General features: G+C 42.5%; 1 protein-coding gene across 1 annotated transcript; it reads left to right on the top strand.

Annotated features, from left to right (window-relative positions):
- Positions 1-1730: 1730 nt before the first annotated feature.
- LOC138610110 (protein mono-ADP-ribosyltransferase PARP14-like) lies at positions 1731-27714 on the top strand. Its single transcript, XM_069682804.1, has 23 exons — positions 1731-1949; positions 3332-3414; positions 6467-6494; positions 7137-7220; positions 7967-8134; positions 8329-8454; positions 8570-8671; positions 9701-11882; positions 13062-13247; positions 13442-13517; positions 13862-14098; positions 14414-14635; positions 16620-16722; positions 16923-17072; positions 18501-18563; positions 19641-19826; positions 20489-20692; positions 21479-21597; positions 22316-22551; positions 22665-22936; positions 24462-24601; positions 24718-24892; positions 25006-27714. The coding sequence occupies exons 1-23, from the start codon at positions 1766-1768 to the stop codon at positions 25287-25289; spliced, it is 5610 nt and encodes a 1869-aa protein (XP_069538905.1). The 5' UTR covers positions 1731-1765; the 3' UTR covers positions 25290-27714.
- The last annotated feature ends 127 nt before the right edge of the window (positions 27715-27841 follow it).

The following is a 27841-nucleotide window of genomic DNA, read 5'->3' as shown; positions in this document are numbered from 1 at the left end:
GTAAAAGTGCTGTGAAAATAAACCTGCCTGACCTTCCTCTTTCTAACCTAAACCATTCAGACTCAGCGCCCCCTGGTGGCAAAGTTAGAACACTAATATTTCTCCACACAGCTCAAGTTATTGTTGTTGTTTCTTACCTGTTTAGTGTTCTCACTTGTGTCTCTGCAGGTGAAGACAAATCAGCCGGTGAAGCCTGATGATGTTTTATTGATCATCACTTCAGAACAGAAAAGTATGAAGACGCATCCTCACCTGAACATCTCAGATCAGACGTCGTCTCACTTAAACCTCATGTCTCATCTGTTTCTCGGTGACTGTTTCACAAACCAGAAACAACCTTTGATTTTAGATCCTAAAGTTTGAGTTTCATCCACTTTTTGTTTGGTTGGAGTGCGTAAAATGTTTTAGAGCTTTTTTTACTCGAAGGATTTTAAGTCAGTTCAATAAACGTTTTTCTCCAACTCTGATCTTTGAAATGAATCGTTTTCTTCTGTTTGTTTCTCTGTGATGTTTTCACTTCATCTTATCAGCAGTTTGTTGACATGAGAATAACAGCTTTTTAAATGTATCTTAAAAGACATAAAAACAGCGACTTACAGGTTAAAATAAATGATACATTAAAGTTAAAATATGAACAAAGCAGGTGGTTTGTATCAGGATTGTTTCTAACAGCAGTGGAGCCGAATTAGTCGACTAATTGATTAATTGATGGACAGAATGTATCTACAGATCGTGTTCCTCTAAGGAAGAACTTTTTAAATTCTGGAAAGTCCTTTTAAACAATGAGACATAGATGTTTTTAAAAAGTCCTCTTTTATAAACTCAGCAGTTCCTCCACTGGGTGGCGCTGTTGATCCATCCAGCATGGTTCATGGAACAGGTGCTTAGAGTGTGGTCCGGGGACCTGTGAGGGCCTTGATGGGGTTTCATTTTACTTATGACCCTGAGACCTTTAGAAGATCGTGTCAATGACTTCATAAAGCAAGTTTAGAGGCTAAGTTTATTATGATTATGATTTATTATTAATTATTATTTACATTAAAATCAATCAGTGACTTAATCGGTTGCAAATTACCAGTTAATACACAAATCACCGTTGCAGTCTTTTTTGACACTACTACTACTTAATAATAATAATAATAATCATGATCATCATAATAAAATATCATTTTCATATCTTTTAAAATGCTTTACAAAAAGGGAATTGTAACACAATTATTACTTCAAATGGAAAAAGAGAAAATGAACAAAGAAAATAAGACGGAAAAAAAACCACGAATGAAATAATGAATACTAATATTAAAAGTAGTAAATATAGCAAACAAACAAAGAAGAAAAAAGCTGAAAACAAAAGATGAAACGATAACTTGGTTACTTGTTGGTCAATTGAAGAAATATCCTAGAAAGTGAATATTCGATCATAAATCATTGATTAGAAATAAAGCAGTAAAGCAACTCAACTCTCCTGTATCACAACACCTTCAACTTCATGTGAATAAAACCATGTGTGATTGTTATTTCTGAACAATGACTTAATATTTGTTCTTATCACAACTTTACCAAGATAAAGTCATCTCTATGTGCTATTTAAAGCTTTATACTTTATTCTAACGTCGTGTTTCGGTGACTCGTGTGTACTGAGCTAAATCGGTTCCATTTTTCCGTCATTTATCGGAGAAACGAAAGTGAAAGCAGCCTGAAGTCTGAGTTCGCCTTTCCGTCTGTTTGTGCCAGTCTGTCGGTGTGTTTGTACCGGGAGGGCAGCATGGAGGGGATCGAGTGTCCGCCGGTGACCGTGGAGGGGGACTGGAGTCCGGCTCAGGCCAAAACAGTGAAGAACAAACTGCAACTTTACTTCCAGAGCAAGAAGAAGTCCAGCGGGGGAGACTGCCGGGTGGAGGCGGAGGAAGAAGCTCCGAGAGCCGCCGTGTACTTCAGATCAGAGGAGGGTGAGTCTCCGTCCGACGGTTAAACTACGAAACACGAAGATAATCCTCCGCTTAATGTCGATAAATCGGATTTCAACAAAGTTTCGACTCAAACACCGAGTTTAAACACTTATGAACAAGATGACACGGAACAGAAATACGCAGGCCCGAGTTACACTGCGACACACGAGGCTGTGGCAAAATACAACTAAAAACTATAAAACACGAAGATTCATTTTTTTATTTGTTTTCAATCACATGCTTAACTGTGAAATTAAACATTTTCTGATAAAAACTCGTCTCATATCAGATTAAATAAACACCCAGATTTTATCAGCTGACCTCCCAGCATGCACTTGATGTGTGCAGCCACCACTCCTACTCCGTACTGTTCTGATGAGTCACAAAGATTGTGTTTAAGAAGTAGATACAGCATCTGCTTTCATGAGTGAAGTCAGTGCTGGAGCGCTTTAAAGGGGTCTTATCTTTTAAATGGATTTTCTTATATTTTATGGGTTTCACATTTTTGGGTGTTTGTTGTTCACAGTGAAAAAGTGAAAACTGTGTAATTTCGTGTTTTTCCAGAATTGTTAAAAAAATCGCCTCTGAAATGGGCTGTTCAGAACAGCTGCAGGTTTCTACGCAGAACCTTGCTTTAGCTGAAATCGACCAATCGTCATCCACCGTCATTCACCTCAGGCTGCCTTCTTACACGAGCTTGTAGTCAAGTCGTCGTCAAGATTCTGACTTACCATTCCGATACCGCCGATCGATTCTGAATCGTACAAGGCGAATAACCGATCCTAGAGCAGCCATGTTTTCTACAACTTTGGAGTGACAGTGCGGCGGCCACTCCCCTACATTGGATCGCACATGTGGGGGAGGGGCTATGCGGTCACTCCAAATACTTGTAGCCAATCGTGGCTAAGGTCTGACCTTTGAATAGCAACAGCTTGTTGGTTTGAGGAGGAAGGAGAGGCTCCGAAAAATAATTCAATTAAAATATGTATACAGTTTTTAAAATGAAACAAACTTCACCAACGCGATTCGAACACATTAGAGTAACAGAGCCCCCAATATAGATGTCCTCTTTAGACCCACATTTTGTCTAATGGCCAGCAGGGGGCGACTCTACTGGTTGAAAAAAAATGAGCTTGTATGGAAGTCAATGAGAAAATGAGCCTACGTCCCTCCTGAGTTATTACCTCGTTAACATTTTCTTATGAGTTTAATCTGCTGTATCAGCAGGAAATCGTTTTGTTTTTCAAAATATTTGAAAAAGATGTAACATGACAAGACTTTCACCTTTGGTATAAAAAAAAAGAATTGGCTTATTTCCCAACATATAAATGTTTTCCTTTAAAGCTTCCTTGTGTGATTTTGAGTGTTTGGTGTGATTCCAGTGAGAGAGAGAGTCCTCGCCCGTCAAAACCATCAGATCATCCTGGACAACAAAACTGTCGAGTTACGTCTGAGCTCTGCAGCCGTAAGTACAGCTGATGTTAAACATATACAGACTGTTTCACTAGAATCATGTTACAGTCACATTGATATGAACCTCTCAGTGCCATTATGACTACATTTCCCATCAACTTAACTCATGGTCCTCTTCCTAGTTTCTCCCCGACCTTTCAGCTAAGTATTCATGAGCGATCGGAGCTGTCTTAGTTGTCATGACTGGTTGGTCAGTTTCACGATTACAGTAAGTCACATGACGTTGACGACTGAAACATGTCACTGAAGCAAACTCAGATACAGACTGTGAAATACGCCTGAAACGTCCAGGAAAATTCTCTTAGCTGGTCCTTAAGTCAAAAATAGTTTTTCAAAGTTTTAAAATTGTTTTTGTCCCAAAGCTTTGGTAAAACAAGTCCCTGCTAGCAAGCATTGGCATACTAGCACAGTAACTCCTGACATGCTAACGTTTGTTAGCATTAAAAAGTGTTTTTGTCCAGTGTCGTCACCCGGCCCGTAAAGAATTGATTACAAAATGAAGTTAAATGAACTGAGGAGTTTACAAATACTATGAGCTGTGTGAAAGCTGTGGTGTACATGTGGGTGTGTGAGTGTGCTGTGGTAAGATGTTTGAAGAGTGCGCTAACACAAAGCTAAACAAACTATGGTGCTGTCGTTGAGAGAGAGAGAGAGAGAGAGAGAGAGAGAGAGAGAGAGAGAGAGCCGGAAGCTGCGCTGTTTATACCCATGGGGCAATGGGCCCAGGTGCTCCATGTCGCTGCAGCTCATCAACCAGCTCCTCTGCAAGGACACAAATATGCAGTAATACTATGCAGGGGCCGTCACACCAGAGGTTAAAGAAGTGACTGCCAGCAAATGTTAGCGTACTAGCACATTCACTCCATAATCCCCAACATGCTAATGCTTGTTAGCAATCAAAATACTTCCAGTGACTAACTCTAAGTTATTTTTGTCCTAAAGGATCTTACTCGTTAAAAAAAGGACGATCTTTTTTGGGGTCTTTTCCGTATTGTTGTCGAACACCTGGGGTAACAATCGGAGCCTGTCGGTGGCAAAAACGAGCACTGTTAGCGGAGGTACTTTGATCGGGCCCAGTTGCCCCGGTCCGTATCGCAGCTACAGCGGATGCTACCTACTGGACCGATTCCAAAAGTGTTTGTTGCTATGGGTCACTTCGATGCCCAAATTTGTAAAAATAGTAGAGAACTTCTCCTTTAAGGCCACTGGGGCTCGTGTGTTATCATTGTTGTTCTCAGGTCTTAAAATAAATGCTTGAGTCATACATGGATTGTTAAATGATACTGGGAGGAGCCTTCAGGCTGCAGTGGATTCCTCGAGATTTAAATAAAGGTTGAATGAAAGAAAAGTTGGAAAGTTCCCAAAAGTGATTTGGGTGGGGCAGGAAAGAGGAAAGGACAGAGGGAGGGGTGATGTGGCAGTATTTGTTCTCATTCCCTTTAGTCCAAAAACACCGAAAAGTTTGAAGTCAACTGCTCATTTAAGTTTCTTCTTCCCTGGAAACAAATTCCTGGATGAGTTTCTGCAGCAGGAAGTTGGACTCTAACACATCTGTTGTTGCTGATTGTGTGTGTGGACTCTGCAGTGTGACCGGGTGTGTTTCTTTTATAACCTGACGCACTGGCTCAGCACTCTGATTGTCTTATAATGACGATAATAACGTGAAAATCATAAATAATAAAAGAGAGATATCATGTTCATGACTATTTTAAGCAAAGTCACCGTATTCTGATCTATAAAAGATTTGATTTCCACAGTGTCTCATAATGTCACACATGGAGTATTCTCTTGTTTCATCAAAGTGAAGCTAAATAACATTAACACCGAGTGAAACATCAACCCTGTGACATCATTCAGATTTAGTTTCTTTAACCACTTTGGAAAATGTTAAATAAAGTTTAGTTTAACATCAACCTGAGGAGAAAATAAGACATGAAAACTGTCTGGACTTCCTGCATTGGGTGAAACTTGGAGCTGAAACTAACTGATCACCTCAGAGATCTTTACAGCAGGTTAAATATTTACACGGAGCAGCTGTAAAACTGTCCTGTGTCAGGTTGGGCTCTTTTATATCGACATCCTGGCATTTTAGTAGATGTCCGTGTGGAACCAGTGGAAAACATGATGTGCTTTTTACTCGTCTTAACGCATGATATCCCTTTATTTGTACAATTGTGCTCTGTGTGAATACTTTCTCTTCAGATGCTGCACATTTTTCTTTTTACATTAAAATGACCGTATGAAAAAGTTGATTCACTTTAAAGGGTCCTTCTTGTGTTTCGGTCAATGTTAGCTCAGTAAAGACACCTGGTGGTAGATATGTGTGATTGGTTGTTATATATATTTTTAAACTTTTAAAACTTTTTGTTAGTTTTATACTCGTCCTATTTAAATGTTCTTTGTTCCCTGATGAACATTTTGGGGGGTTTGACCCCTTCAGATATTTATCCTTTTCTCCAGAGTACCAGTAATAATAATAATAATAATACATAATTTTTATATATATGAAGTGTAAGTGGGCTGCACGGTGGTGCAGTGGTTTGCGCTGTTGCCTCACAGCTAGAAGGTCACTGGTTCAAAACCCCGGTTCAGACGTGGCGGGCCTTTCTGTGTGGAGTCTGCATGTTCTCCCCGTGCATGCGTGGGTTCCCTCCGGGTGCTCCGGCTTCCTCTCACAGTCCAAACACATGCTCGTTAGGTTCACTGGTGACTCGCCCGCAGGTGTGAGTGTGAGCGTGAAAGGTTGTCTGTCTCTGTGCGTCAGCCCTGTGATTGACTGGCGACCAGTCCAGGGTGTACCCCGCCTTTCGCTCAATGACAGCTGGGATAGGCTCCAGCCCCCCGGGACCCTGAACAGGATAAGCGGTATAGATAATGGATGGATGAGTGTCAGTGTGAGAAATCTCCACCTCGCTTATTTCAAAGTGAAATAGCAGTTTTGATGAGTTCATAGTTTGTATATAAAACAGATGTTTAGAAATGTTCTTTCTCCTCCCATCATTTTTTTCAGTGCGATTAAATTTGTTTTTGTTTTCACTTTTCAGAGTCCAACGAACGATAATGAAGTCTCAGGTAAAACTGATTCTCTGGTGTCCTTTTAAAGTCATGTTAATGGTTATTCTGTGTTTTCATTCTTGTTGTCAAGACTCAACTTACACCTTAAATTCAACTGCTCAAAGATATATTGTTTATTGAGAAAATGCAGCTTAAACAGCTGCTCTGAACTGTAGGAGGTAATAGTGCATTTGTCGGGGACTACTTTAAGCAGAGGATGAATTCACATGCGGTGCTCTGCTGCTACATAGTTGCATTTTTAAAATGCAATAGAGCTCCGTGGAACAGAAGATGTGTCAGGCTTTGATACACAAAGAAGATACATTCAGTGTTTGATTCTGAACATATAAGAATACAGACTATAACCAGCCTTTATTTAAGCTGGAAGTATTTTATTCCCATCCGTCATTTATATGTGCATTCATACTTTTATTGGATGTTTTGGACGTGCTCATCATAACATGTTTTATAAAGTTTAAACACTTCAAACTTTTCACAAGGAAAAACAGCTCATTGGAAGTTCTGAAACGATTAAATATTTTATAAGCACACTGATGTTTTCTGTTTGCTGATTTAACACTCTGCTTCTCTCCTGTGGTTCACTGAGTTTATGTGTTCAGATAATCTAAACCGAACAAACCTGATTGTCTGGATTTTTAGAGTCACCTGCTGATTCAAAGACTCCGGAGACAGAGGTTGCTCCTGAAGATGGAGCCTCTGCAGAGAACAAAGAAAAACAACAAGGTAAAACAATCCGTTGGAGTAAGGGCTGGGGCGACTCGTCGACCTCATCGATTACAGAAATACGTCTATTTGTGTAACGTGCGTCGATGCGTCACAAAAACAAGAGGGCTGAGTTCATAATAATAATAATGATAATAATTATACATTTTATTTATATAGCGCTTTAAAAGGTACTCAAAGACACTTGACATGTAAAAACAAAGTAGCAAAGACAGTAAAAGCAATATACAGTTTAAAACAACTGTTCTTAGGTTCTGGTGAGCGCGGGCTTGAGCCTCAAACGTTTTGAATGAAGCTCCGGTACGATGTTAAATATAAGCTGTTTCTCTCTGCTCCGCTCGTATCTCCCGTCACTCTGCTGCTCGCTCTCTCTCATACTTGCTCGACCACTCGCTCAATAAGCACTTCAGGGCAGCAAGTTACAGCGACAAGGGAAGGAGGGATGCGTTCAGGACCAGTTGGGAAAAACTCAAACTCGATCTTTTAATAGAGGGGAGGGTCAGAAGCAGACCTCTAGTACCTTATCAAAAATAGTTGACTTTTTTGAAGTAGTACGTTCTGTTGTTTATCAGCTCACCCTGCTCGTTTTAAGTACTAAAGTAATAACAGTGATTCTCCAGTTCAGGGAAACGGTTGCTTTGACATTCAAAGATTAAATGAATCTGTGTCACAGCAATCCTTCTGAAATTGAGGTCCAGTATTTTTCTGACCAGGCGTCTGACTGTTTTTTATGTGTCTCCTCTCAGAGTCCGTTCAGAGCGCCTCTGTGGTGTTGGACAACGTTGCGGACAGCATGTCCAGAGATCTGCTGCTGATGCTGGTGGAGAACATCTCAGGTCTGGACGACAGTTTCTACAGTGTGGAGGTCATCTGTGAGACCAACAGAGCCGTGGTCACCTTTCACCGCCCAGCAGGTAGGAAGGAACACGAGACTTAATATGCACATCCACAAAACCACAGTGAGACCTGCAGAGCGAATCTTTAACCACATCATGACCAGTGTATGTTAGAAAAAGTCAGGTTGTAGTTGTGCCTGAATGTATTTCTAACAAACAGGTGTAATGGTCACCAGACTAAACCTAAATGATTAATTCAGAGTATTTTGCAGATGTGGAGAACTTCCTCACTGTGAGTCAGTCCAGCAAGAAGCTGCAGAAACACAAAATGACTGCTTGGTTGTTGGACGCAGCAAAGAGCGTCAGAGTGGAGAGACTTCCTTCTGCTGTGGTTGATGGTAAAAACTGTTAAATCACTGACTGCAACAAAGTCTGTTAACAAAGACTTACACTCTTTTCACAAAGTTTTCTGTGTGCAGTTATTAAACTTCTTTCCTCCTGATCCTCTTGCAGACATGCTGGAGCTGTATTTTGAGAAGAACTGGGCTCTGCCAGAGAACATCCTCATGATCCCAGATGAAGAGGCTGCCATTGTCACTTTCAGTGACTCCAAAGGTTTTTTATTCTTGTTTTTTTACCTATTTATTCAGAGATACAATCTCAAACATTTCAGTTTTGTGCTCTTGAGCGCCACCCACGGGTGATAATCAGACACTTCCCAATTGAACCAGACGTCTACGGCTGGCTTCCTTTGTCACGGTTGTAACTCTTGATTTTCCTGGCTGACGGTCGCTTTCTCTTTCAGACTGTTTGCTTCATCTGAGCGTCGAGTTTGTTTCTTCTTCTTTGGATTTTCACTTCTTGTTGAAGTTGTATCTGTAGTCATCCATCTTTTCTTTGTTTGGTCAGCCATAGTAGATTACAGTTTACTCGCAACACTTGCAGAGAGCGGAGAAGCAGCCGCTTAGCTCCGCCTACCCTCTCTGGCAGACCAACCACTGCTGGCTGATGGAAAACACGTCACTAACTGGGCGCCGCTTTTTTTCCATGAATGTCGCACCAGACACCCAGTCCATAATAATACTATATACTGCACATGCAAAGGCTTTCATCAGTGGGCCATAGGCTCAATCACCATTGTGTTACCTCATTCGGTGATAGATAGTGACTTAACAGACGTTCACCTTCAAGTGTGTTTAAACTAAGTGCAAAAGTGCAAAATAAATGAAGAAGTGTAATGACACCAAACTAAAAGATCTTGGCAAGCCCAGACATCTTTGAGACCAAAGAATAAGAAATACACTATTTGTCGAATTGATTTGGACATCAGTTCACCTGCATGTGACAGTTGAGCCTGTGAGTGGGTCACGACCCCCAGGGCTGAGATGTGAAGCGACGCGGAAATGCAAAAAAATGCATTTCGCTTCTATCGATTAAAGAGAACACCTGCTTTGACTGACAGTGGCTTTTTCCAGGGGTGAATTTCTCCTTTAAGGGCAGGGGTGTATGCGTATTTTTTGGCAAAATTTTATCTTTTCACCTGGATAACTAACTTATATAGAAACTTGATATTAATTCAGTATTATGTAAATGTCTTGTAGCTAAAAACAACTACTCACCCGAGCTCTCCGTTTTTGTCTGCAGCTGTGGAAAGCATTTGCATCAAACAGGACTATATTGTTGGATCCATTCCTGTCAAGCTGTATCCATATTATGAGTCCCTGGGCACCGCCTTGTACGGCAAAGAACGACCAACATGGAAGATGCCTGAGCCCATCACAGAGAGTGTTCACCCTGTTATCTGGAATTTCCTCCTGATGAAGAAACTGTTTAAGACCGTCAACGATCAGATGCGTCCGTACTTCTGCAGCGCCAACATGGAGAACCCTGAGGTGAAGCTAAGCCCTATCCCAAATTTTTTGAGGCAGAAAGGTCTGACGGCCCAACGAGTAGATATGTGGAGGAGCACTGCCCAAGATGCCTTCCGTCAGCAAATGTCTCGGTACACAGCCTTCGAATGTACGGCTACCAGGCCTGCATGGAAAGCTGCAGAGGAAGAAGTCCGTTCTGTTGTCAGGGATGACGCCCTCCTGGTTTTGGATGCTTCCAGGGGTGTTTTGACTGTGGCTGGTCAGGCTGACAATATAAAACAAATCAGGGCTCCTGTGGAGAATATCGTTCTTAAAGCAATGAGTCAGATTGAGCGGCAGAAAAACGGTGTCTCTGAGCAACTTATTTTGTCCCCTGCAATGCTCTACATCCTGCAGCAGGAAGGATTGCAGAAAGCTGCACAGGACATTTCCCCTGAGATGAACCTCTCCTATGATAAAGGCACCCAGAAGTTGACCATTACAGGACTTGCTGCAGAGGTTTTCAAAACTAAGTCATGGATCTTGGAGAGGAATGTGGGTATGAGCAAAAAGCAGATAGATATCCCTCCAAGTCTTTTAGACTTCCTCAAGACCGTCGATGCCATGGACATGTCGCACTCCCTGTTCACATCCCAGGGCATCTGTGCCATCTTCACTGTTGAAAGCAAGGGGGTTTTGCTGTTGGGGAGTTCTGACAGTGTCCTTGCTGCGGCACAGAATAAGATGAAGGAGGTTTTGTCCTTTAAGATTCTGGATGTGGAAGACCAGGAAGTTCTGAAACTTCACAACTGGGCTAACCTCAACCAACAGCTGTTGGACATCTACAACTCCTCAATGAAAAAAGCAGTGTCCATCCAGATCCACCCAGGGAAAAGAGACAAAATAACAGTTGCCGGCTTCCTGAATCCAGTGAAAGAGGTCAGTAGCAGTCTGATGGAATTCCTTGTGAACTACTCACATGTTCAAGAAACCTTTCCTGTAAAGTCCTGCGCTGTTGTTCAGTTCATTGAGAAGAAGAAAAATCAAGAATGGGTCAGTATTGCCAAAGACAACGACGTGAAAGTGAGTTTTGATTCACCAAGGCCACGAATCAGTATCGCCGGGGCTCGTCTTCACGTCCAGAAAGCCAAATCCTGCTTTCAGGAATTGACTAGTGCTCTCTTTAGTGACGACTTCAGTGTGAAAAAGCCTGGAGCAAAGAAGTACTTCCAGTCTCAAGGAAGCCTGTTTCTGTCTACCATAATGACAGAGTTCAGCTGTGTGGTGATGCTTCGTCCAGAGAATCAAGAGGAAGAGGAGGAAGAGAGCTATGAGGAAGGAAAGGGCTTTTGTTATTGCAAAGTGAAGACTGCCAGTGGAGTATTGGTGTCAGTAAGCAAGGCAGACATCTGCAGCTTTGGCGTCGACGTGGTGGTCAATGCAGCAAACGAGGATTTACAGCACATTGGCGGCCTGGCTCTGGCATTGCTCAAGGCGGCCGGACCGGAGCTGCAGAAAATCAGCAGCAACTACGTTTCGAAAAATGGAAAACTACGTGCAGGTGAAGCCATCGCAACAGGTGCATGTAACCTACCTTGCAAGTACGTCGTGCATGCAGTTGGTCCTCGGTTCTCTGACCATGACAAGAAGACGTCAGTGTCTCTTCTGAAGCTTGCTGTTAAAGAAAGTCTGAAACAAGCCGAAAAAGTGAACTGCTCCACCATTGCACTGCCAGCCATTAGCTCAGGTGTGTTTGGTTTTCCCGTTGATCTCTGTGCTGAGACCATAGCTCAGGCAGTGCGGGAGTACTGCGACAGTCCAGGAAGTCCAGGATCATTGACTGAGATTCACCTGGTAGACAACATTGATAACACTGTGAGAGTCCTGGCCACAGCTGTCAACAGAGAGTTCACTGACCTCAAACCAACTATGACAATACCACAGCAGGCTGGAGGAAAAAGCCCAAGGGCTTCAGGGTAAAATGATTAATTTATTTTATAATAATAGATTATAAAGTACTACAAGGATTTGGAAATGGGTTATTTTAAGAATTGATTTCAAAATATGTTGTATTATGTTGTTTTCCTTAGTCCGTTTAATAATCCATCCATATTTGTTTGCTTTAATGTAGGCCTACCTTAGCATCGTTTTGTTTTTAGGATGTCACTGCCTGTCTATTTCCCCTTTCCCACCAAAATTGATTGTGTTGACCCAGGTTTTTCAGACCCGATTGTCTCTTCTCCCATTGTCAGTGAAGTATCCTCTGTTCCGTCTCTTTTCTGCTGCGTCACCGTCTGACGTCACAAACGGGCCAGAGACAGGGTTAGCAAGCAGTGAAGATGTTACGGTGGTTAGGTCTTTATTGTATCTATTACTCATTCAGTCTGTTTATCAAACTTGGCGCCGACAAATCTGGAACGATGTTTGAGCGCTGCTCGGATGGAGACTAGGGCTGGGTATCGATATGGATTTCTCAATTCGATTCGATATTGATTTTTATAATTATTATTAATCGATATTGGGTCACTCAAATGAGAATTGATTTAAATTTTAAACCCGGCCCTAATGGAGACGGGCAGAATTTGTAGCTGAGATGACAAGGAGTCACAGAAGTTAGCGACAGAGCATAGCATGCTGGAAAGGGGGCGGAGATTAGCGTGTCGGTAAGGTTTTGTGTTCCCATCAATGCCGATCAGAGCTGAGGCGATAATTACCCGGGTCTACTGCAGAGTCATTGGACCCTGGTCTGAATGCCGATTGTAACCTTTCCCACTAAGCTAAAAAGCCGGGTGTTCAAGGGGTTGTTTGGCCAGTGGGAAAGTGGCTTATGAGAGACGCTGTGAAAAAGATGAGCTAGGGTTAGGCGGTAAATCTAGCGTACTAGCTACCAGCTACCAGCCAGACTTGAATGATTGCTGACTAGCGTACTGGTTTAGTAGATTTAAGAGATAGGACAGAGGATAGACCTGAACGCCGACTATGAGGGCTTTAAAGATGCTGCCCAGGGATTGTTTGTCAACAGCTGCAGCACGTACAGCCACTAAATCAATCTCCTTTTTACATTCTGTTCAATTGACAACATACAAAATGTAAATCTGACAGACTTGTTGGAAGTTGGATTTTTGTGTGTTTGAACTTTATTGCCTACTTTCCAGCGGACATCAACAGGGCCGAGGTCGAGGTGGACATCATATGCCGCCACCAAGGGCGGCAGTTCAGTTTAGTGAAAGAGGAGGATATCGAGGAGGAGGACGAGGAGCTGGTGATACAGGAGGTAGATTTCAGCGAGGTCATGGTAACAGGGAAGGTCAGAGCCCCAGAGGAAACATCAGACATGGAGGGTAATGTCCTTTGTCTTTACCTTTTTCTTATCTCTTTTATCTTCTTCCTAATTTTTAATTTAGCTCTTTAGCGCCTAAAGAGTCTGTAAAATGGGCCTGCCATTTCACAACAAGCAAACAAAAACACTTCAGAAGCAGTAATGGTGACCATACTCACTGTGGTGACATCAGTTCTGTTTTCCGATTGGCTGTAGGCCGGGGAGGATGGAGCAGACCACAGCTGAGGGTCTGAAGATTGTTCTCTGGAAGGGAAACATTCAGGACCAGACTGTGAGTACTGACTCTGATCTGGTCTACCACTCTGGTGGCGCGTGTTGAGTACTACTATACACCAACCCATCACAGCACCTCTATATTAGTTTAATAGCAAGAGGAGTGTCCCAAGTGTGGCTGATTGGTAACGGTCAGTTAGTAGCAGGATGTCCTTCAGTCATATTGTTGTTGTTTCTTCCTGCACGGACTTTTAATGTTTAGTGTGCCTGTTTTTTTTTTTTGACAACTGAACAAATTTCTCTGATCACATTGAAGCTGTAATCGGCTCACATTAGAACACCAAGGAAATAACTGATCTTTAAGCTGTAATTCTCTCCTTGTGTGTGATGCTTGATCTGCAGACCGACGTCATCGTCAACACCATTGCAGAGGACATGAACCTACGTCAGGGAGCTGTTTCCAATGCCATCCTGCAGGCGGCCGGGCCCGGGCTGCAGGCCGACGTTAGGTCTGAAGCCGGCGTGACCACGATGCAGTACGGAGACGTCATCATCACCGGCAGCTTCAACCTCATGTGTCAGAAGGTCTTTCATGTTGTCTGCCCTGGTTGGGACAACGGAGGCGGCGAGTCAGAGGAGGTGAGCGGACTTTAAGGAGCATGACATTTAACGTACTAGTCCTAAGTCCTAAGGTAACTGATGGTAGGTGAGTACAGTAGAAGGATTAACCTACAGGAATATTCCTTTGAACTTTGAGCTGACAGAAAACATCACTCCAAAGCCCACAGACATGTGCACCTACACCTTCCTGACTACAAATCCAGCCTTGTTACGTAACCTTACTCGATATGTTTCAATAAGGACAGGGATTTTAAGGACAGACTACCTGCTGGTCTGCAACTTGTTTTTTGTAGTGCAGTCTCTCATGTTCTGTTGGTCGTCTTTTTGTGTCAGATGTTAACATCCATCATCAGATATTGTCTGGTTGAGGCTGAGAATCTTCAGATGAAGTCGCTATCCTTCCCGGCCATCGGCACAGGAAACCTGAGCTTCCCCAGAGACGTGGTGTCCAGAGTCCTGCTGAAAGAGATCCACTCCTACAGCCGCAGTCAAAGTCCTCGCTTTCTGAGAGAGGTGGCCATCGTCGTCCACCCGAGTGACAGCCAAACCGTGGATGTGAGTGTTCATCTTATTGAAGACGACAGGACGTGTTTAAGTTCTTATCAAGTTCTGAAAGTAGCAACTATGACTGCATGTCGTTTCAACAAATACCGGGCTTTGATTCTGCTGCTTTCGATGCAACGATCAACTTTCATACAGTTGATTGACAGGTTACCAGGACATGAATGCTATTTATAGATATCAATATTGGAATTGCTGATCCAATACAACCTAAAAAGCTCCTCGGTACCTGAGAGTCGCCCATTGTCGTTCACCTGAGTGACAGCCAAACTGTGGATGTGAGATTTCATCCTGTTAAAGACGATTGATTGACCTCCCCAAAAAATCAGCACCAGAACAGCAATAAAACATAACTCCTGTTTCAGAGTGAAAAAGAAGGTCTCATTTTAGGTACAAACACTTGACAGCAACAAACAACAACAGTGCCAGCGGAGAGAGCAACTTTAATTATAGCAGGCAAATGATCACCTACCAGGGAGTTTTTTTAAACATCAGTTAGAATAATTTAAAACAGCTATCACACAAATTAAAGCAGTTTCTATGTTAAAAATCTGTGTCTGTACAGATGTTTGTATATTTTATCAGAATCCGTTTTGGGAGGATAAAATGGTATGGGAACATCTCCAGGCTGAAGCGTTCCAGGCGGGCCGCCCAAGTACATTTGGGGACTAATTCTATCACTTCTTATTTTAGCTGTCCAAGATCGTCATCCACCATCGATTAATTACTGAACATTCTCCCCATCTCCATCCATTATCTTCCGCTTATCCGGGGCCGGGTCGTGGTGGCAGCAGGCTCAGTAAGGTGACCCAGGCGTCCCTCTCCCCAGCAACATTTGTCAGCTCCTCCTGGGAGATTCCGAGGCGTTCCCAGGCCAGACGGGATATGTAATACCTCCAGTGAGCTCTGGGTCTGCCCCAGGGTCTCCTCCCAGTTGGACGTGCCCTGAAAACCTCCAAAGGGAGGCGCCCAGGAGGCATCCTGACCAGATGCCCGAACCACCTCGACTGGCTCCTTTTGATGTGAAGGAGAAGCGGCTCTACTCCGAGCTCCCCCCGGATCTCCGAGCTCCTTACCCTCTCTAAGGCCGAGCTCAGACACCCTCCGAGGGAAACTCATTTCGGCTGCTTGTATCCGCGATCTCATTCTTTCGGTGACGACCAAAAGCTCGTGACCACAGGTGAGGGTTGGAACGTAGATCGACTGTAAATCGAAAGCTTTGCCTTCAGGCTCAGCTCCCTCTTCACCACGACGGTCCCTACAACGCCCACATTACTGCTGATGCTGCGCCGATCCGCCTGTCAATGCCTCGTGAACAAGACCCCGAGATACTTTAAGTCCTTTGCTTGAGGCAGAGACTCACTCCCCACCCGGAGGGGGCAATGGAGTCACCCGTCACGAGCAGCGCTGGTACATCCCGCCTGTATATGCATTTAATGAGTGCGCCTCCTGTTAAACATGGACCTTCTTACCACTGTGTGGTGACACCAACGTGTCAGAACCACATTGGTTTCGAATTGTTTCGACAGGTAACCCTGATCGATAGGACGGCTGAAGAGAGACAGGACATATTGGAACAGGTGGGGGATGATATGCAGCAAACTGGGTGGGAGGGTGGGAGCCTGAGGCTGCTGAGTCACTGACGATAGCCTCTGTACATGGCACACCTGCTCTACTGACTGAGCTAAACCAGCACCCCAATGAACAATTCCAATGGTGAAATACAGAATATACCTTCTTTAGATGTATTGCATTGTTTGCAATAAAACTATTGATCATTTAAATAGGCATAGATATTGAATAACGTGAGTCTAACATTTTTGTTAGGAGTGATCAAATAAACTGGTGGTAAACTTGGTAAACCAGAGACACAGAGACGAGCTAGTTTTGAGCAGCAAAGGTTGGTTCTGCTCGCAGCACGTGTGATGTTTGAAAAATCCTCTTCATTTAAGTAATGTGCCAATATCTTGCTTGTCAGCGTTTCACCAGGGAGTTCAGAGGTCAGACTGGTGAGAGAAACTTCCAACGTGAAGCCCAGGAATTTAACAATTCACCAGCTGGACAATCACAACAGTCCTCAGGTGAGAAACATCCAACACATTTCATTTAATCGTTTATATTAAAGTAGATTTTATAAATGCCCCATATCACACAGAGCTTTAGCAGCCCAGCGTTTGACTCCGGTTCTGGTGCAAAAATACAGTTACAGCCCCAATTTAAACAGTGTGTGTGTGTGTGTGTGTGTGTGTGTGTGTGTGTGTGTGTGTGTGTGTGTGTCCAGCCTCCTTCAGCCAGGTGTCCTCCCCCTCCCTTGGTGTGTACCAGATGCAGATGGGTACGCTCACCCTCGAGGTGTTGTCTGGAGACATCACCAAGGAGACTTGTGATGTCATCATCAACTCCTCCAATCAAACCTTTAACCTTCAATCAGGTGACTGTTTTTCTCCTCGTCAGCTTCCTCTGTTGGTCCGGGAGAGATTTTCACAATAAAAGTAGTTTACTGAATATCACGTTTGCTTACGTTTTGAGATCATAAATAATATATATAATGATATATTAAATAAATATGATATATATATATATGTATATATTATATTTAAATATAAATAAATAACTGAAAATAAATAAATGACTCGTTATAATGGATAAACGAGTGTATTAAATGTATGGATGCATGTCTGCTTCGGGCTTCCATAGTTACTTGTATGTGGATTGATTATTAATTTGCCCTTCTATTACTACTACTACTATTATTGACTTGTGCAATTAAAAGTTTTGGAGTGGCCCGCAGCATTCTTAAAGGGATAGTTCGGATTTTTGGACACCAAGTTGTTTGATATACTTGCCAGTAGTGTCGTGGATGCAAAGCTATCAGCTCACTCACCGAGAGCCGCAGTCGGAGTTCTGTCCGGTTCTGAACATAGAATAAGTTGTTCCGGTGAGACGCCGGGGTCATGAATCCAGAAAGTTTGACCCTACAGAAACAACACGCAGGCGATGGTGATCCAATTGGTGGTCCTACGATTTCATATACTGCGCTGTTCTTTTGGCACTATTTTCTCTCTTGAACAATCCAGTATCACTACGCCTGCAGCAGGCTGGTTTCTCAGGTGACGTGATCCATCAGCTGTTACTCAGAGAACACGCTGGAACTGGTAACTTGTGAGACGACGTTTGTTGTCACAGAGGACATACATGTCAACATGGTGCCAATTTGTGATTTTCCAGGCTGTAGTAATAAAAAAAATTCCACCGCACGTATTTCATCGTTTTCCTGACGCGGATCATGCCCTTCGAGGTCCCACTGGATCCGTTGTTAAAGGTAAACCTTCCTCATCACTTTCATAGTCCGACATGTTTACTTCAAAATAGCGCCAAAAGAATGGTGCAGTATATGAAATCGTAGGACGATGATTTAGTGTTTAATTGGATCACCATCGCCTGCGTGTTGTTTCTGTAGGGTCAAACTTTTTGGTTTCATGACCCCGGCGTCTCACCGGAACAACTTATTCTATGTTTGGAACCGGGCAGAACTCTGAGCACGGGACTCGGTGCTAATAGCTTCCGAACTATCCCTTTAAGTTTGGGAATGTCTGGCTTAGGTTATGCAGATACTGGGGATATGAAGCTTTTAAAAATACTCAAAGAAATTAAATCACAATAATCTAAAACAACAACACAGGCACTGGTGGACCATTTGTAATGCAGAGGAGATTGTGAGGGTTATTGATCCTTCTATTAAGAACCACTTTGAGCAGTTTTTAAATTATATACAGCATCCATCAATGATTTCTTTGTTCATAACCTCTGACTTGTTTCAGCATCATTTATTGGACTCTTGTTTTCTTTGATCTCTCAGGAGTGTCCAAGGCGGTCTTGGACAGCGCTGGATTGACAGTTCAGCTGGAGTGCTCTCAGATCGGTACGTATCTGAGGATGAACCGTCATCGATCTACACACAGATAAATCTTCACATTCACACAGTGTAGCGCTCTGCACGGGAGCGGCTAAGGTTCCAATGCCTTGCTTTAGGGAACATGTAATAAAACTCATTACACATTAAGGATTTCAGTGTATAAATACAATGCAACACTAAGCTTTTCTTTGTAGAGCCACAGAAATGAGAAAGGGGACACTTTAAACAGAATTAAAACGTGTGCTGAGCTAACTCAGTGTTTCTACGTCTCGATCAGATGAGCTCAGGTTCTTTGCCATCGACTCCACGTTATGTTGAAAATGGGAACATTTCAGTTGGATTTTAAGGAATATTAAATTGTTAAATCTGTTTACGTTGGTTCGGTCAAACTTGCAGGTGAACTTTTCTAAAACAACCCATTTTTCTTTCGACACTTTATTTACTAACTGATGGCGGTTTGCTCGGCAGAAATGTAGGCTCTTACAAGGACTCTGAAGTTGAGCTGAAACGGCATTTCGAGAGTATCTAGCTTCCGTATCGTGACGTATTTCCGAGTGAAACAGGACGTGCAGGCGGGACATATCATTGGAGGGATTTGATTTGCTCGTTGAGAAGTGGGCGTAGACAGACGTTCTCCACAGCGCAGTAGCTAGCTAACTGACCGAGCGTTCTTGGTGCTCTGCGGCTAAATGTTGCAGATTGATTGGTTGAAATTGTTTGGTGCTAACTTACGTAAGCACGCGTGAAATTTAGTTTTACCGGAAGAAAAAAAGATCAGATTTTGATATGAGAATACGAAGAAATGGATTTTCTTTATTATTTTTGGCCTATATTGTCACATAGATGCACAATATTACCGGGGATGTGATCTCAAAGGATTAAAATGACATTTTTCATTTCACCTCGACTTTAAGATATCTGACAGTAGATCTGAATTGCCCTTATTTCTATTGGCTGATGGAAAACCGCAGCACACTTTTAATTTGTCTCCTGCCGATCCACCAACTTTAAGTTACATAGGTAGTCTGTCTCTCTCTATCCAACCAGACTGTGTTATGAGTGTTGTTTGGTTCCTGTCTGTAGTGAGCTCTCCGGGTTACCAGCCTCGTCCGATGATCATGACATCAGGGGGGCAGCTGCCGTGCAGAAACATCATCCACATCGTCGGCCTGAACGACCCCCAAAGGATCAAGGAAATAGTTTACTCGGTGCTCAAGTTTTGCGAGGAGAACAAGTTCAGCTCTGTCGCCTTCCCGGCCCTGGGAACAGGTCTGTACAAACACGTGACTGTTTATTTATCATTTAAATCCGACAAAGAAGCTTTGACTCATCTTTACTCTGTGCCTCCGTCTCCTGAAGGGACTGAAAGAGTTTCTCTCAAACATTTCCATTTTCATCTTTCATTTTTCAGATTAGTTATTTTGATCATTTCACTGGTTCCTCGTGCAGCCGTGCTGTTTGAATTACAGACTTTTATGTTTCTGGTTATTTTTCACTCATCTCGCTGGATTTGATCTGACGTCTTTTAAGATTGTAAAGTAGTCGTTTGGCTTTTTGGAACCAGAAGTGACCATATTTGGACAACAGGGGGGATACGTCTTTATCCTGGTTGACAGGTAACCATTATAACAACTTGTCAATCACAGGTAGCCCCGCCCTAAATCCTCCCCTGCTTCCTGGTCTGAATGACTCTAAATGGGAGCATCAGTGACTAAATGAACATCATGCTGTGTTGAAGAAGACTTGAAACTAGAGACTGAGACGATAAACTCATCAGATCTAAATCTCAGTGTTTGACTAATAAATTATTTTCATGTCAGGCTGTAAAGAGCACTGAAGTCCACCTGTAGGAGACACGATGAGGACACCTTTGAGTTTCTTTTCCATCCTCACCTCATCGTCATCATCCCTGGTCCTTGTCTGCCTGTTAGGTCGGGGAGGGGCCAACCCGTCGCTGGTGGCTGACGCCATGGTGGACGCGGTGGTGGACTTTGTGAGGAAGAAACATCCGAGCTCTGTTAGCAGCGTGAAGATCCTGATCTTCCAGACGGCCATGGTGATGGAGTTTCACAAGACCATGAAAAGGAGAGAGGGAGAGGGGGTGGAGGAGAAGAGCATCTTCACCAAGATCAAAGGTATCTGAACGTTTGAGGGGAGGATGTAAAGTCTACCTACTCTGGAAGTTTGATCAAGTTTATCCTTATTGTGGTTTTGCTGTCTTATCAATTCTTTCTTACTATCAATGAATCTCATTTGCAGTCACTCACCAACCATATGTTGGCTCAATCCCACATCGCTCCTCTTGGCCCAGCCGCTCGATTTGGAGTGCGTTCCCCTGACTTGTGTCGTTTCAGTTCAAAGCTACACGGGATGGAGTTTGAAATCTTTATGAAAGAAATTAGTCTCCACTTTCATGTGATATATTTTATGTGGTGGCGCTCAAAATGAAGGACTAGGGCCAAGAGGAAGACCTGGGATTCAGCCTGTGACTACTGGGACCCACTGGGCACGTAAATCTTTAGGAGCAGCTTAGAAATATCGTTTCATGTTGGAAACAGTCTCAGTAAATAATGAAAACAGCTGATCAATGTAGTTTTTAATCAAACAAACAGGAGGAAACTGCACATTTGTCGGGGACTATTTTCAGCGACGGATGGATACACATCTGGTGCAGAACAGTGAATTAGAATTAACTATAGTGTATGCGTTAATGTATATGTATGTATGAATGTAGAAGCTCCCAGTGACCCAGCATTAGTTTTGAGTTTGAGTTTTATGGCAGAGAGAAAGAAGATAACTGTGATCACAAAACAGGAAGTGTTTGCACTGTTTTAATGTCCTTATGCTGCAGAAACATTAAAACACTGCACTCTACTAACTACTGAAATCTAACTCTCTGCATTCTTCCATGCTTTTGACAGACACTTTCACTTCACTGTTTGCGGGAGGAACGGAGGAGCGGTCCAGCCCTGAGAACCTGGTTCTGTCGACGGAGGAGTTTGAGCGGGCAGAGTTTCAGCTCTGTGCTGACAACGAGAGGGTGAACATGCAATCATTTACTTCTGTTTTACAAAGTATCTCAGCTTTCTGGGCACAGCTTTATCAGCCTGTATGTGACTGAACTTCGCATTAAGACTGGAAACGTGAGAAGCCTCCGTCTTATTTCTCCCCCAAAACCAAACAAATGTCACTGTTAGACGCTTGTCGTCTGGTGGAAGGAGCATTTAAGGATTTGAATCAGGTTGTAGTTTTTTTTATTCTTTTGACCCGTTGCCTTTTTAGCTGCAAACTAATCGCAGTATAGAAAGCCTGTTGGATTCGTCTGTCGGCGACTTGCTAGATACAGACAACATTTGAATCATTTTGATGGACAGGCGCTCCACAGCTGAAACAGACACTGGTAGTTGGTGTCCATCAGAGAAATCCTGGTACTGATCCGAGCTAACAGCTCATCACGCTGGGCACCGGTCAGCCTCAAGGAGCTGGAAGCAGCAGGAGAGTTCATCAGACAGTTCCTGGAGAAAGCAGCAAAACTTACCGAGCTGTGTGACCAGACAGACTTTGTTGTTTTTGTACCTGCAAAGGAGAATATTTGTGGAACTTTGTACCTTTGGTATTTGTCAAGATAAAACAAGGGACTTATTGCAAGTTGTTGCAGGTGTAAGGGCTCATTGACTCCGACTTTAAACACTCACACAAGGAAACCTTGAAAATGTTTTTGCATGTAGTAACCAAAGTCCACATTGCTCCTCCTGCAGGCTTTGAGCCAGGCTAAGGAAAGGATTAATCAGCTGATTATAGCAGAGCAGGCAACGAAAACCATCACAGACCCGTACATCAGTCACCTGTCGCAGGAGGACATCGACGAGCTGAAGGACCTGCACAGGAATCTGAACGTTAGCATCCGTTTGGACAAAGGACAGGAGGACCAGGACTATAAAATCCACCTGGAGGGTCTGACCAGGGACGTCTTCCCCGCTGAGTCTGTGGTCAGGTCAGCGGATTCATTGATTCGACTAAAACTGAGAAAAATATATAATAAAGCTTCAGTCCGGTGTATCAAATGTTGGAGCGTTCCTTTTCTTTATTTCTGTTGCTGTCCATCAGGGAGATCATACGGAGGGTGGAGAAGAAGGAGGACTTGAAGAAAAAGGCCATGCTGGCGAGATCGCTGGTCGAGTGGCAGTTTCAGCACCGCAACGGGACGATGGTCCCCTTCGACATTTACACCAACCTCACACTGGAGGAGGCTCTGGGGACAAAAAAAAGTGTGAAGATCAAGATCAACAATGAAACCTACAATGTTGATGTAAAGTACAAAAAAGCGGTTTCGACAGGTGGTCACAGAGTGGTGGAGCTGCTCAGAAAGGACTTGAAAGGTGAATGATTTTGTTTCCAAAGTGCATGTTTAAAGGTATACGCCACATTTACATGATGTGTAAACACAACCAGGCGTCTGCTTTCATAATCCAACTCGTTTCACCTGACTAAGTGTAACTTATATAAACCTGAAATACATTACCTCGTATGTGAACATGATTTCGTTAAATGTTCATAATCCCACGCTGCTTCACGGCGACATCAAATGCTCTTATGTTACTGTGTTCATGGACAGACCCCAAGTGGCAGCTATTACACACAGTGCATCGAAAGAAAACCATGTTTCTATGGTGTTCGGTGCCTGAATCTCAGGCTGACAAGAAGTGAGGAGGCGACAATATGACCTCTTTCAAAGGACTAAAGGTTCCTTTGGACGTTTGGAGAGAGGCCTTTATGGAGACACATGTAATAGAATCTGCATCTGACTAAAACAGTTGGGCTTAATGTAAGCCGACATTCCATTAGTACTTTGAAGAAATAAAAAGCACATCCTATGACATGGAGGAAGTCACAGCTAACTTGAGTTTGGCATTTTGGTCACCATCTTGTTTTTTGGAGCAATATGTGACTACACTTTGACGAGAGGGTGGAGCGAGAGACGAGCAAGGTGCTAGCAATGCTTAATTATCAGGTAGCGCTAGCTTGCTTAGCAAGGTGCATTGGTGATTCATGCTAACTGTGATATTAGTTGGAGAGCTAAAAACAAGCTTTGAACAAAATGTACTTGCCGGTGTTATCCATGTGTCCTGCGTGATCCAGTCACAAGAGGACAACTGTAAGTGCAGGTGTTCACACCTGGCAATGACGAGCCTCTCCAAACACGTCACAGTTTATTTTCCCATTTTTGTGGACGTGTCCGGAAGAGAACGCTGCCCAAACAGCGTCTCATTTTGATTGGAAAAGAGTGAAACAAAGTCAGCGAGAAGGATAACCTCAACGCCTCCTTCTCGCCTGACTCCGGCTGCTTTCCCTTCCCCTGCCGATCCGCCCAAAACTGTGGACAAGACTTCCACGAATCCACTCGCGTTCACACCGAGGACCCAGCTTAACAAAACACCGAACAGACACATCGCTACGTAGAACGATCCCAAGTAAAAGGCTTTTGTCTGGGCAGAGTCGGTGTTAGTGTGCTCATCATTGTTTGTGAAAAGTGCTGCGTCGTGTGTATTTACTCAACAACGCTGTGCTAGCAACATAAGCTGCTTTTTCCCTCTGCTGCGTTCCCCCGCTGGTTTCTGTAACAGTCTTGCCCACGCCGTCCTGTGGAGTGATGCAGGCCAAGTCTCACACATTTCAACTCTGGCAGTCGAATAGTTTTTAATATTTTACTATCTTCTCCAACTAGATCCCAACAACAGCTAAACCCAACAGCTAAGCAGTCTTTGGTCTAAACATTATTTTCATGTTGACGTATTCTACAAAGACTTGACAACACTAATATAAACACTAACATGAATGATGAGTAAAAGATCGTACAAAACTATAACTGACCCTAAACGAAGCCTCTCATGATTCTCTTTGCAGATAACGCGGCTCTGCCGTCACATTGGGATGACATGAAGGGCAACCTGCTCAAGCTGTTTCCTGTGACTGCAGGAACCAAAGAATTCACTGATGTAGAGACTGAACTTACAAAGACGGGTCTTGCTGCAAACATCATCAGTGTATGTTTACTCTCTGATAATCACAAGTATCTATTCATCCATCCATCCACTGGCATTAGTCTATGGATGTGCCCAACGAAGCTGTTGAATAACAGGTTTTGTAATCGCATTGGCAGATTGAACGTGTACAAAACACGACGCTGTGGCAGAGCTACCAGCTGATGAAGAAACAACTGGAGGTGAAGAACCAACACCAAAACAACGAAAAGCGACTCTTCCACGGCACCGGAGCCAACTCCATCGATCTCATCAACACACAAGGCTTCAACCGCAGCTACGCAGGAGCACACGGTAACAAACACACACACACACACACACACACACACACACACACACACGTTTAAACAATGCAATGTTTACAAGTGCTGTCTGAACACGGCCTGATCTTTCTTGTGTTTTTGTAGCTGCGGTGTACGGCAATGGCTCTTACTTTGCTGTGGACCCGTGCTACTCGGCACGAGGCTACGCTAAGCCCGATACTCAAGGGCACAAGCGCATGTACCTGGCCAGGGTCCTTGTGGGAGACTACACCCGGGGAAGTGGTGGCTTGGCTGCTCCACCCCCCAAGAACACCGGGAATGCTGCAGCTCTGTATGACAGTGTCACTGATAACCCTGCCAATCCGACCATGTTCATTGTGTTCAGTGACTTACATGCATACCCAGAATATCTCATCACATTTACATAAACTGCTTTGATCCTTTTGTGCAACAGCTCTGACAAAATGTGTCTCCAAAAAAATACTAATAAATATGTAATATTGTATAACATATAAAGTTAGGAATGCAACTAGCAGCTACATCATTATCAGTTCATAAAACAACAAACAATTATTCCAATATCCAAACTGCCTTTTGTGTTAAAGATAAAACAAAACCCAGCAGACATTCAGTTTACTTCGATGTAAGAGAAGAAGAAGAAGAAGAAGAAGAAATTTGGAACCATTAAAGACACTTTTTCTTCAGAAATTGACATCAATGATTAATCTGATTATCGATGTGTTTGCTGATTGTGCTTCTGTCTGACGAACAATCCATCTATGGACGATGTAAGCTTTATATATTAATCAATTTTATAATAATACTTAATTTTTCTGAGGGGCAGTTTCATGTTGTATCGTTTGGGTTTTAAACACTAAATCAGATAAATCACTTTATTTGAGTATTTAAGTCAGTTTAAAAATGTTGAAAACAAAAGAGCATATAAATGAATAATTGTAAAACTTAATCTGGCATTTGACACATTATAATTTTTGTTTGTTTGGAAAATACTGAAAAAGTGTTTATTAAAGGAGTACTGCAACATGGTTAGTGGATGGATGGATGTTTTGTTGAGAGGGTGGAGCTGAAGAGGACATGGGGTTCATAACACTCTAAGTTAGCAGCTAATGCTAGTGATAGTTGGGTTAAAAAACTGTATCTGTAACTTACAGTTACTGATATGAATTGATAAGCTAATTTTGTCTAGCTTAAAACAGGCTTAGCAAAATGCAACCTTTTATTGAAAGGTTGCCATGGGAGCAACTTGTCAATAACAGGTAGCCACTCCCAAAACATACTATGCTTTATCGTCTATTTAACTGATATGTAGTGAATAAACGTCATGCTAAATTGAAGTAGACTTGAAACTAGTGATAGAGATCATAAATTCAACATTTGCTGCCTTTTATTTAGAACTTGATAACACCATTGCTCTTTGAGGGCGTTTCCTTTGTTTTTCTTAATTGAAATATACGGTATCTCAACAACCACTGGATGGATTGCCATATTCATATATCACAGCTGTCACTTTAAATTACTTTAGTTTTAGCAAGAATTATTATGTGGCCCCACCATGAATTCGCATTTGTTCTTTCAGCGATAGGATATTTTGAAGACTCAACCTCGGGTAAAATGAGACAAGATTAAGTAAAACAGATCGCTTGGATAAAACAATAAATACTATTAAATTAAAAATAAACCTACCGCTTATTTCCGCTTCTTACCTTTGACATCTTCGGTGAGAACTTCGAAACGGATTCATTCCTGCGGATCGTTTCCACGGTCCGCCATTACTATAAAAAAACAAAACGAACAGGACAGTTGGCGCCACTCGCTGTTAAATATAAAACTTGTTTAAAAAGAGGTAATAAATTGAATTTACTTTATAAGCTTTGTTCCTAAAATAAAGTCTTTCAAGGCCAATCTTTGACGCAATTAAATAAATAATTGGGTCTAATACTTCAGCTAGACAAGTACGTTCAGCTATTGTACATCTTCCCGTTTACGTACGGTCGTAGTACGGCAGCCTCCGTGGGACAAAACTGTCCCAAACACAATCCAGTCCGGTAGAGGCCGACAAAGCGATTTTAAAACAGCGGTCAGTGGCAGGATGGCTGGTAAACTTAACTGTGAGCCGTTTTAAAATGAAAGATTTATATGTATTTTTAAATGACATTGTTCCTGTGAGTGTTTTTGTGAAAAAATGGGAAAGAATGTACCTCCAGAATTTGGTCCAAGAGTTGTTTGGTTTTGAGTCATAATGTAATTATATTTTATTTTAGTATTTGCAACCATAATAATTGTAATTTAATTATAGAATAAATAACTGTAGAACAGACAGAGGGGACAAGTACATGAGCCTGATTTTATTGATATACTTTTACTGAAGTGGCCATTTGCATTGCAAGACTTGTACTGTGAGTGAGGTATTTGTACTTTTACTCTATGGATCTGAATACTTTCTCCACCAGTGTATAGGGGCATCATTTCTTATTAACAGCAATCGCTATAAAGTGCATGAAAGTTGTGATAAAATCCTTTGCAGACAACGTAAATTGGTCCCCAAATGTGCCCTAACACCTTAAACCTTACTGATTGTTAACAGCTGTAGTAAATATGAATCTCAAATTGATAATAAATCTACAAAGTTTTAGTTTAAGATTTATTAAACACCTTGTTTGCTTAAACAGACTGTGTCATTAGGTGTAAAGGATTTACAGTTTGTTGTTTCAATTTAAGTTACGAGTGTTTCTTTAGATTTTAAGGACTCTTAAATCAAATGTTGAAGTTCTATAAAAAAATAACGTTTGTGTTTGTGTGTTTGCCAGACTTTCATACATTAAGTAAATTATTTTTTACCACCAATTCATTTTCTTCCCTGCCTTTTTCCAGCTCTTAATCTGCTTAAAATGTTCAGTGCTGTTACTGTAAAACATGCATTTAAAGTTTGCTTTTAAAGTTCCTTCTGAGTGAAAATATA

This window comes from Semicossyphus pulcher, unplaced genomic scaffold (genome assembly GCF_022749685.1).
Source record: "Semicossyphus pulcher isolate SPU_LCO1_2020_fin unplaced genomic scaffold, fSemPul1.0.p SCAF_6, whole genome shotgun sequence".
NCBI classification, from domain to species: Eukaryota; Metazoa; Chordata; class Actinopteri; order Labriformes; family Labridae; genus Semicossyphus; species Semicossyphus pulcher.
This window is presented reverse-complemented; position numbering and strand designations above follow the sequence as displayed.

What these genes read in the sequence shown, in the direction of transcription:
- LOC138610110 (XM_069682804.1), top strand. Translation starts at nt 1,766, where the DNA reads ATGGAGGGGATCGAGTGTCCGCCGGTGACCGTGGAGGGGGACTGGAGT. An exon ending in GTACTTCAGATCAGAGGAGG is followed by an intron (nt 1,950 to 3,331) that starts GTGAGTCTCCGT and finishes GTGTGATTCCAG; the next exon opens with TGAGAGAGAGAGTCCTCGCC. An exon ending in AACCTTTAACCTTCAATCAG is followed by an intron (nt 17,073 to 18,500) that starts GTGACTGTTTTT and finishes TTGATCTCTCAG; the next exon opens with GAGTGTCCAAGGCGGTCTTG.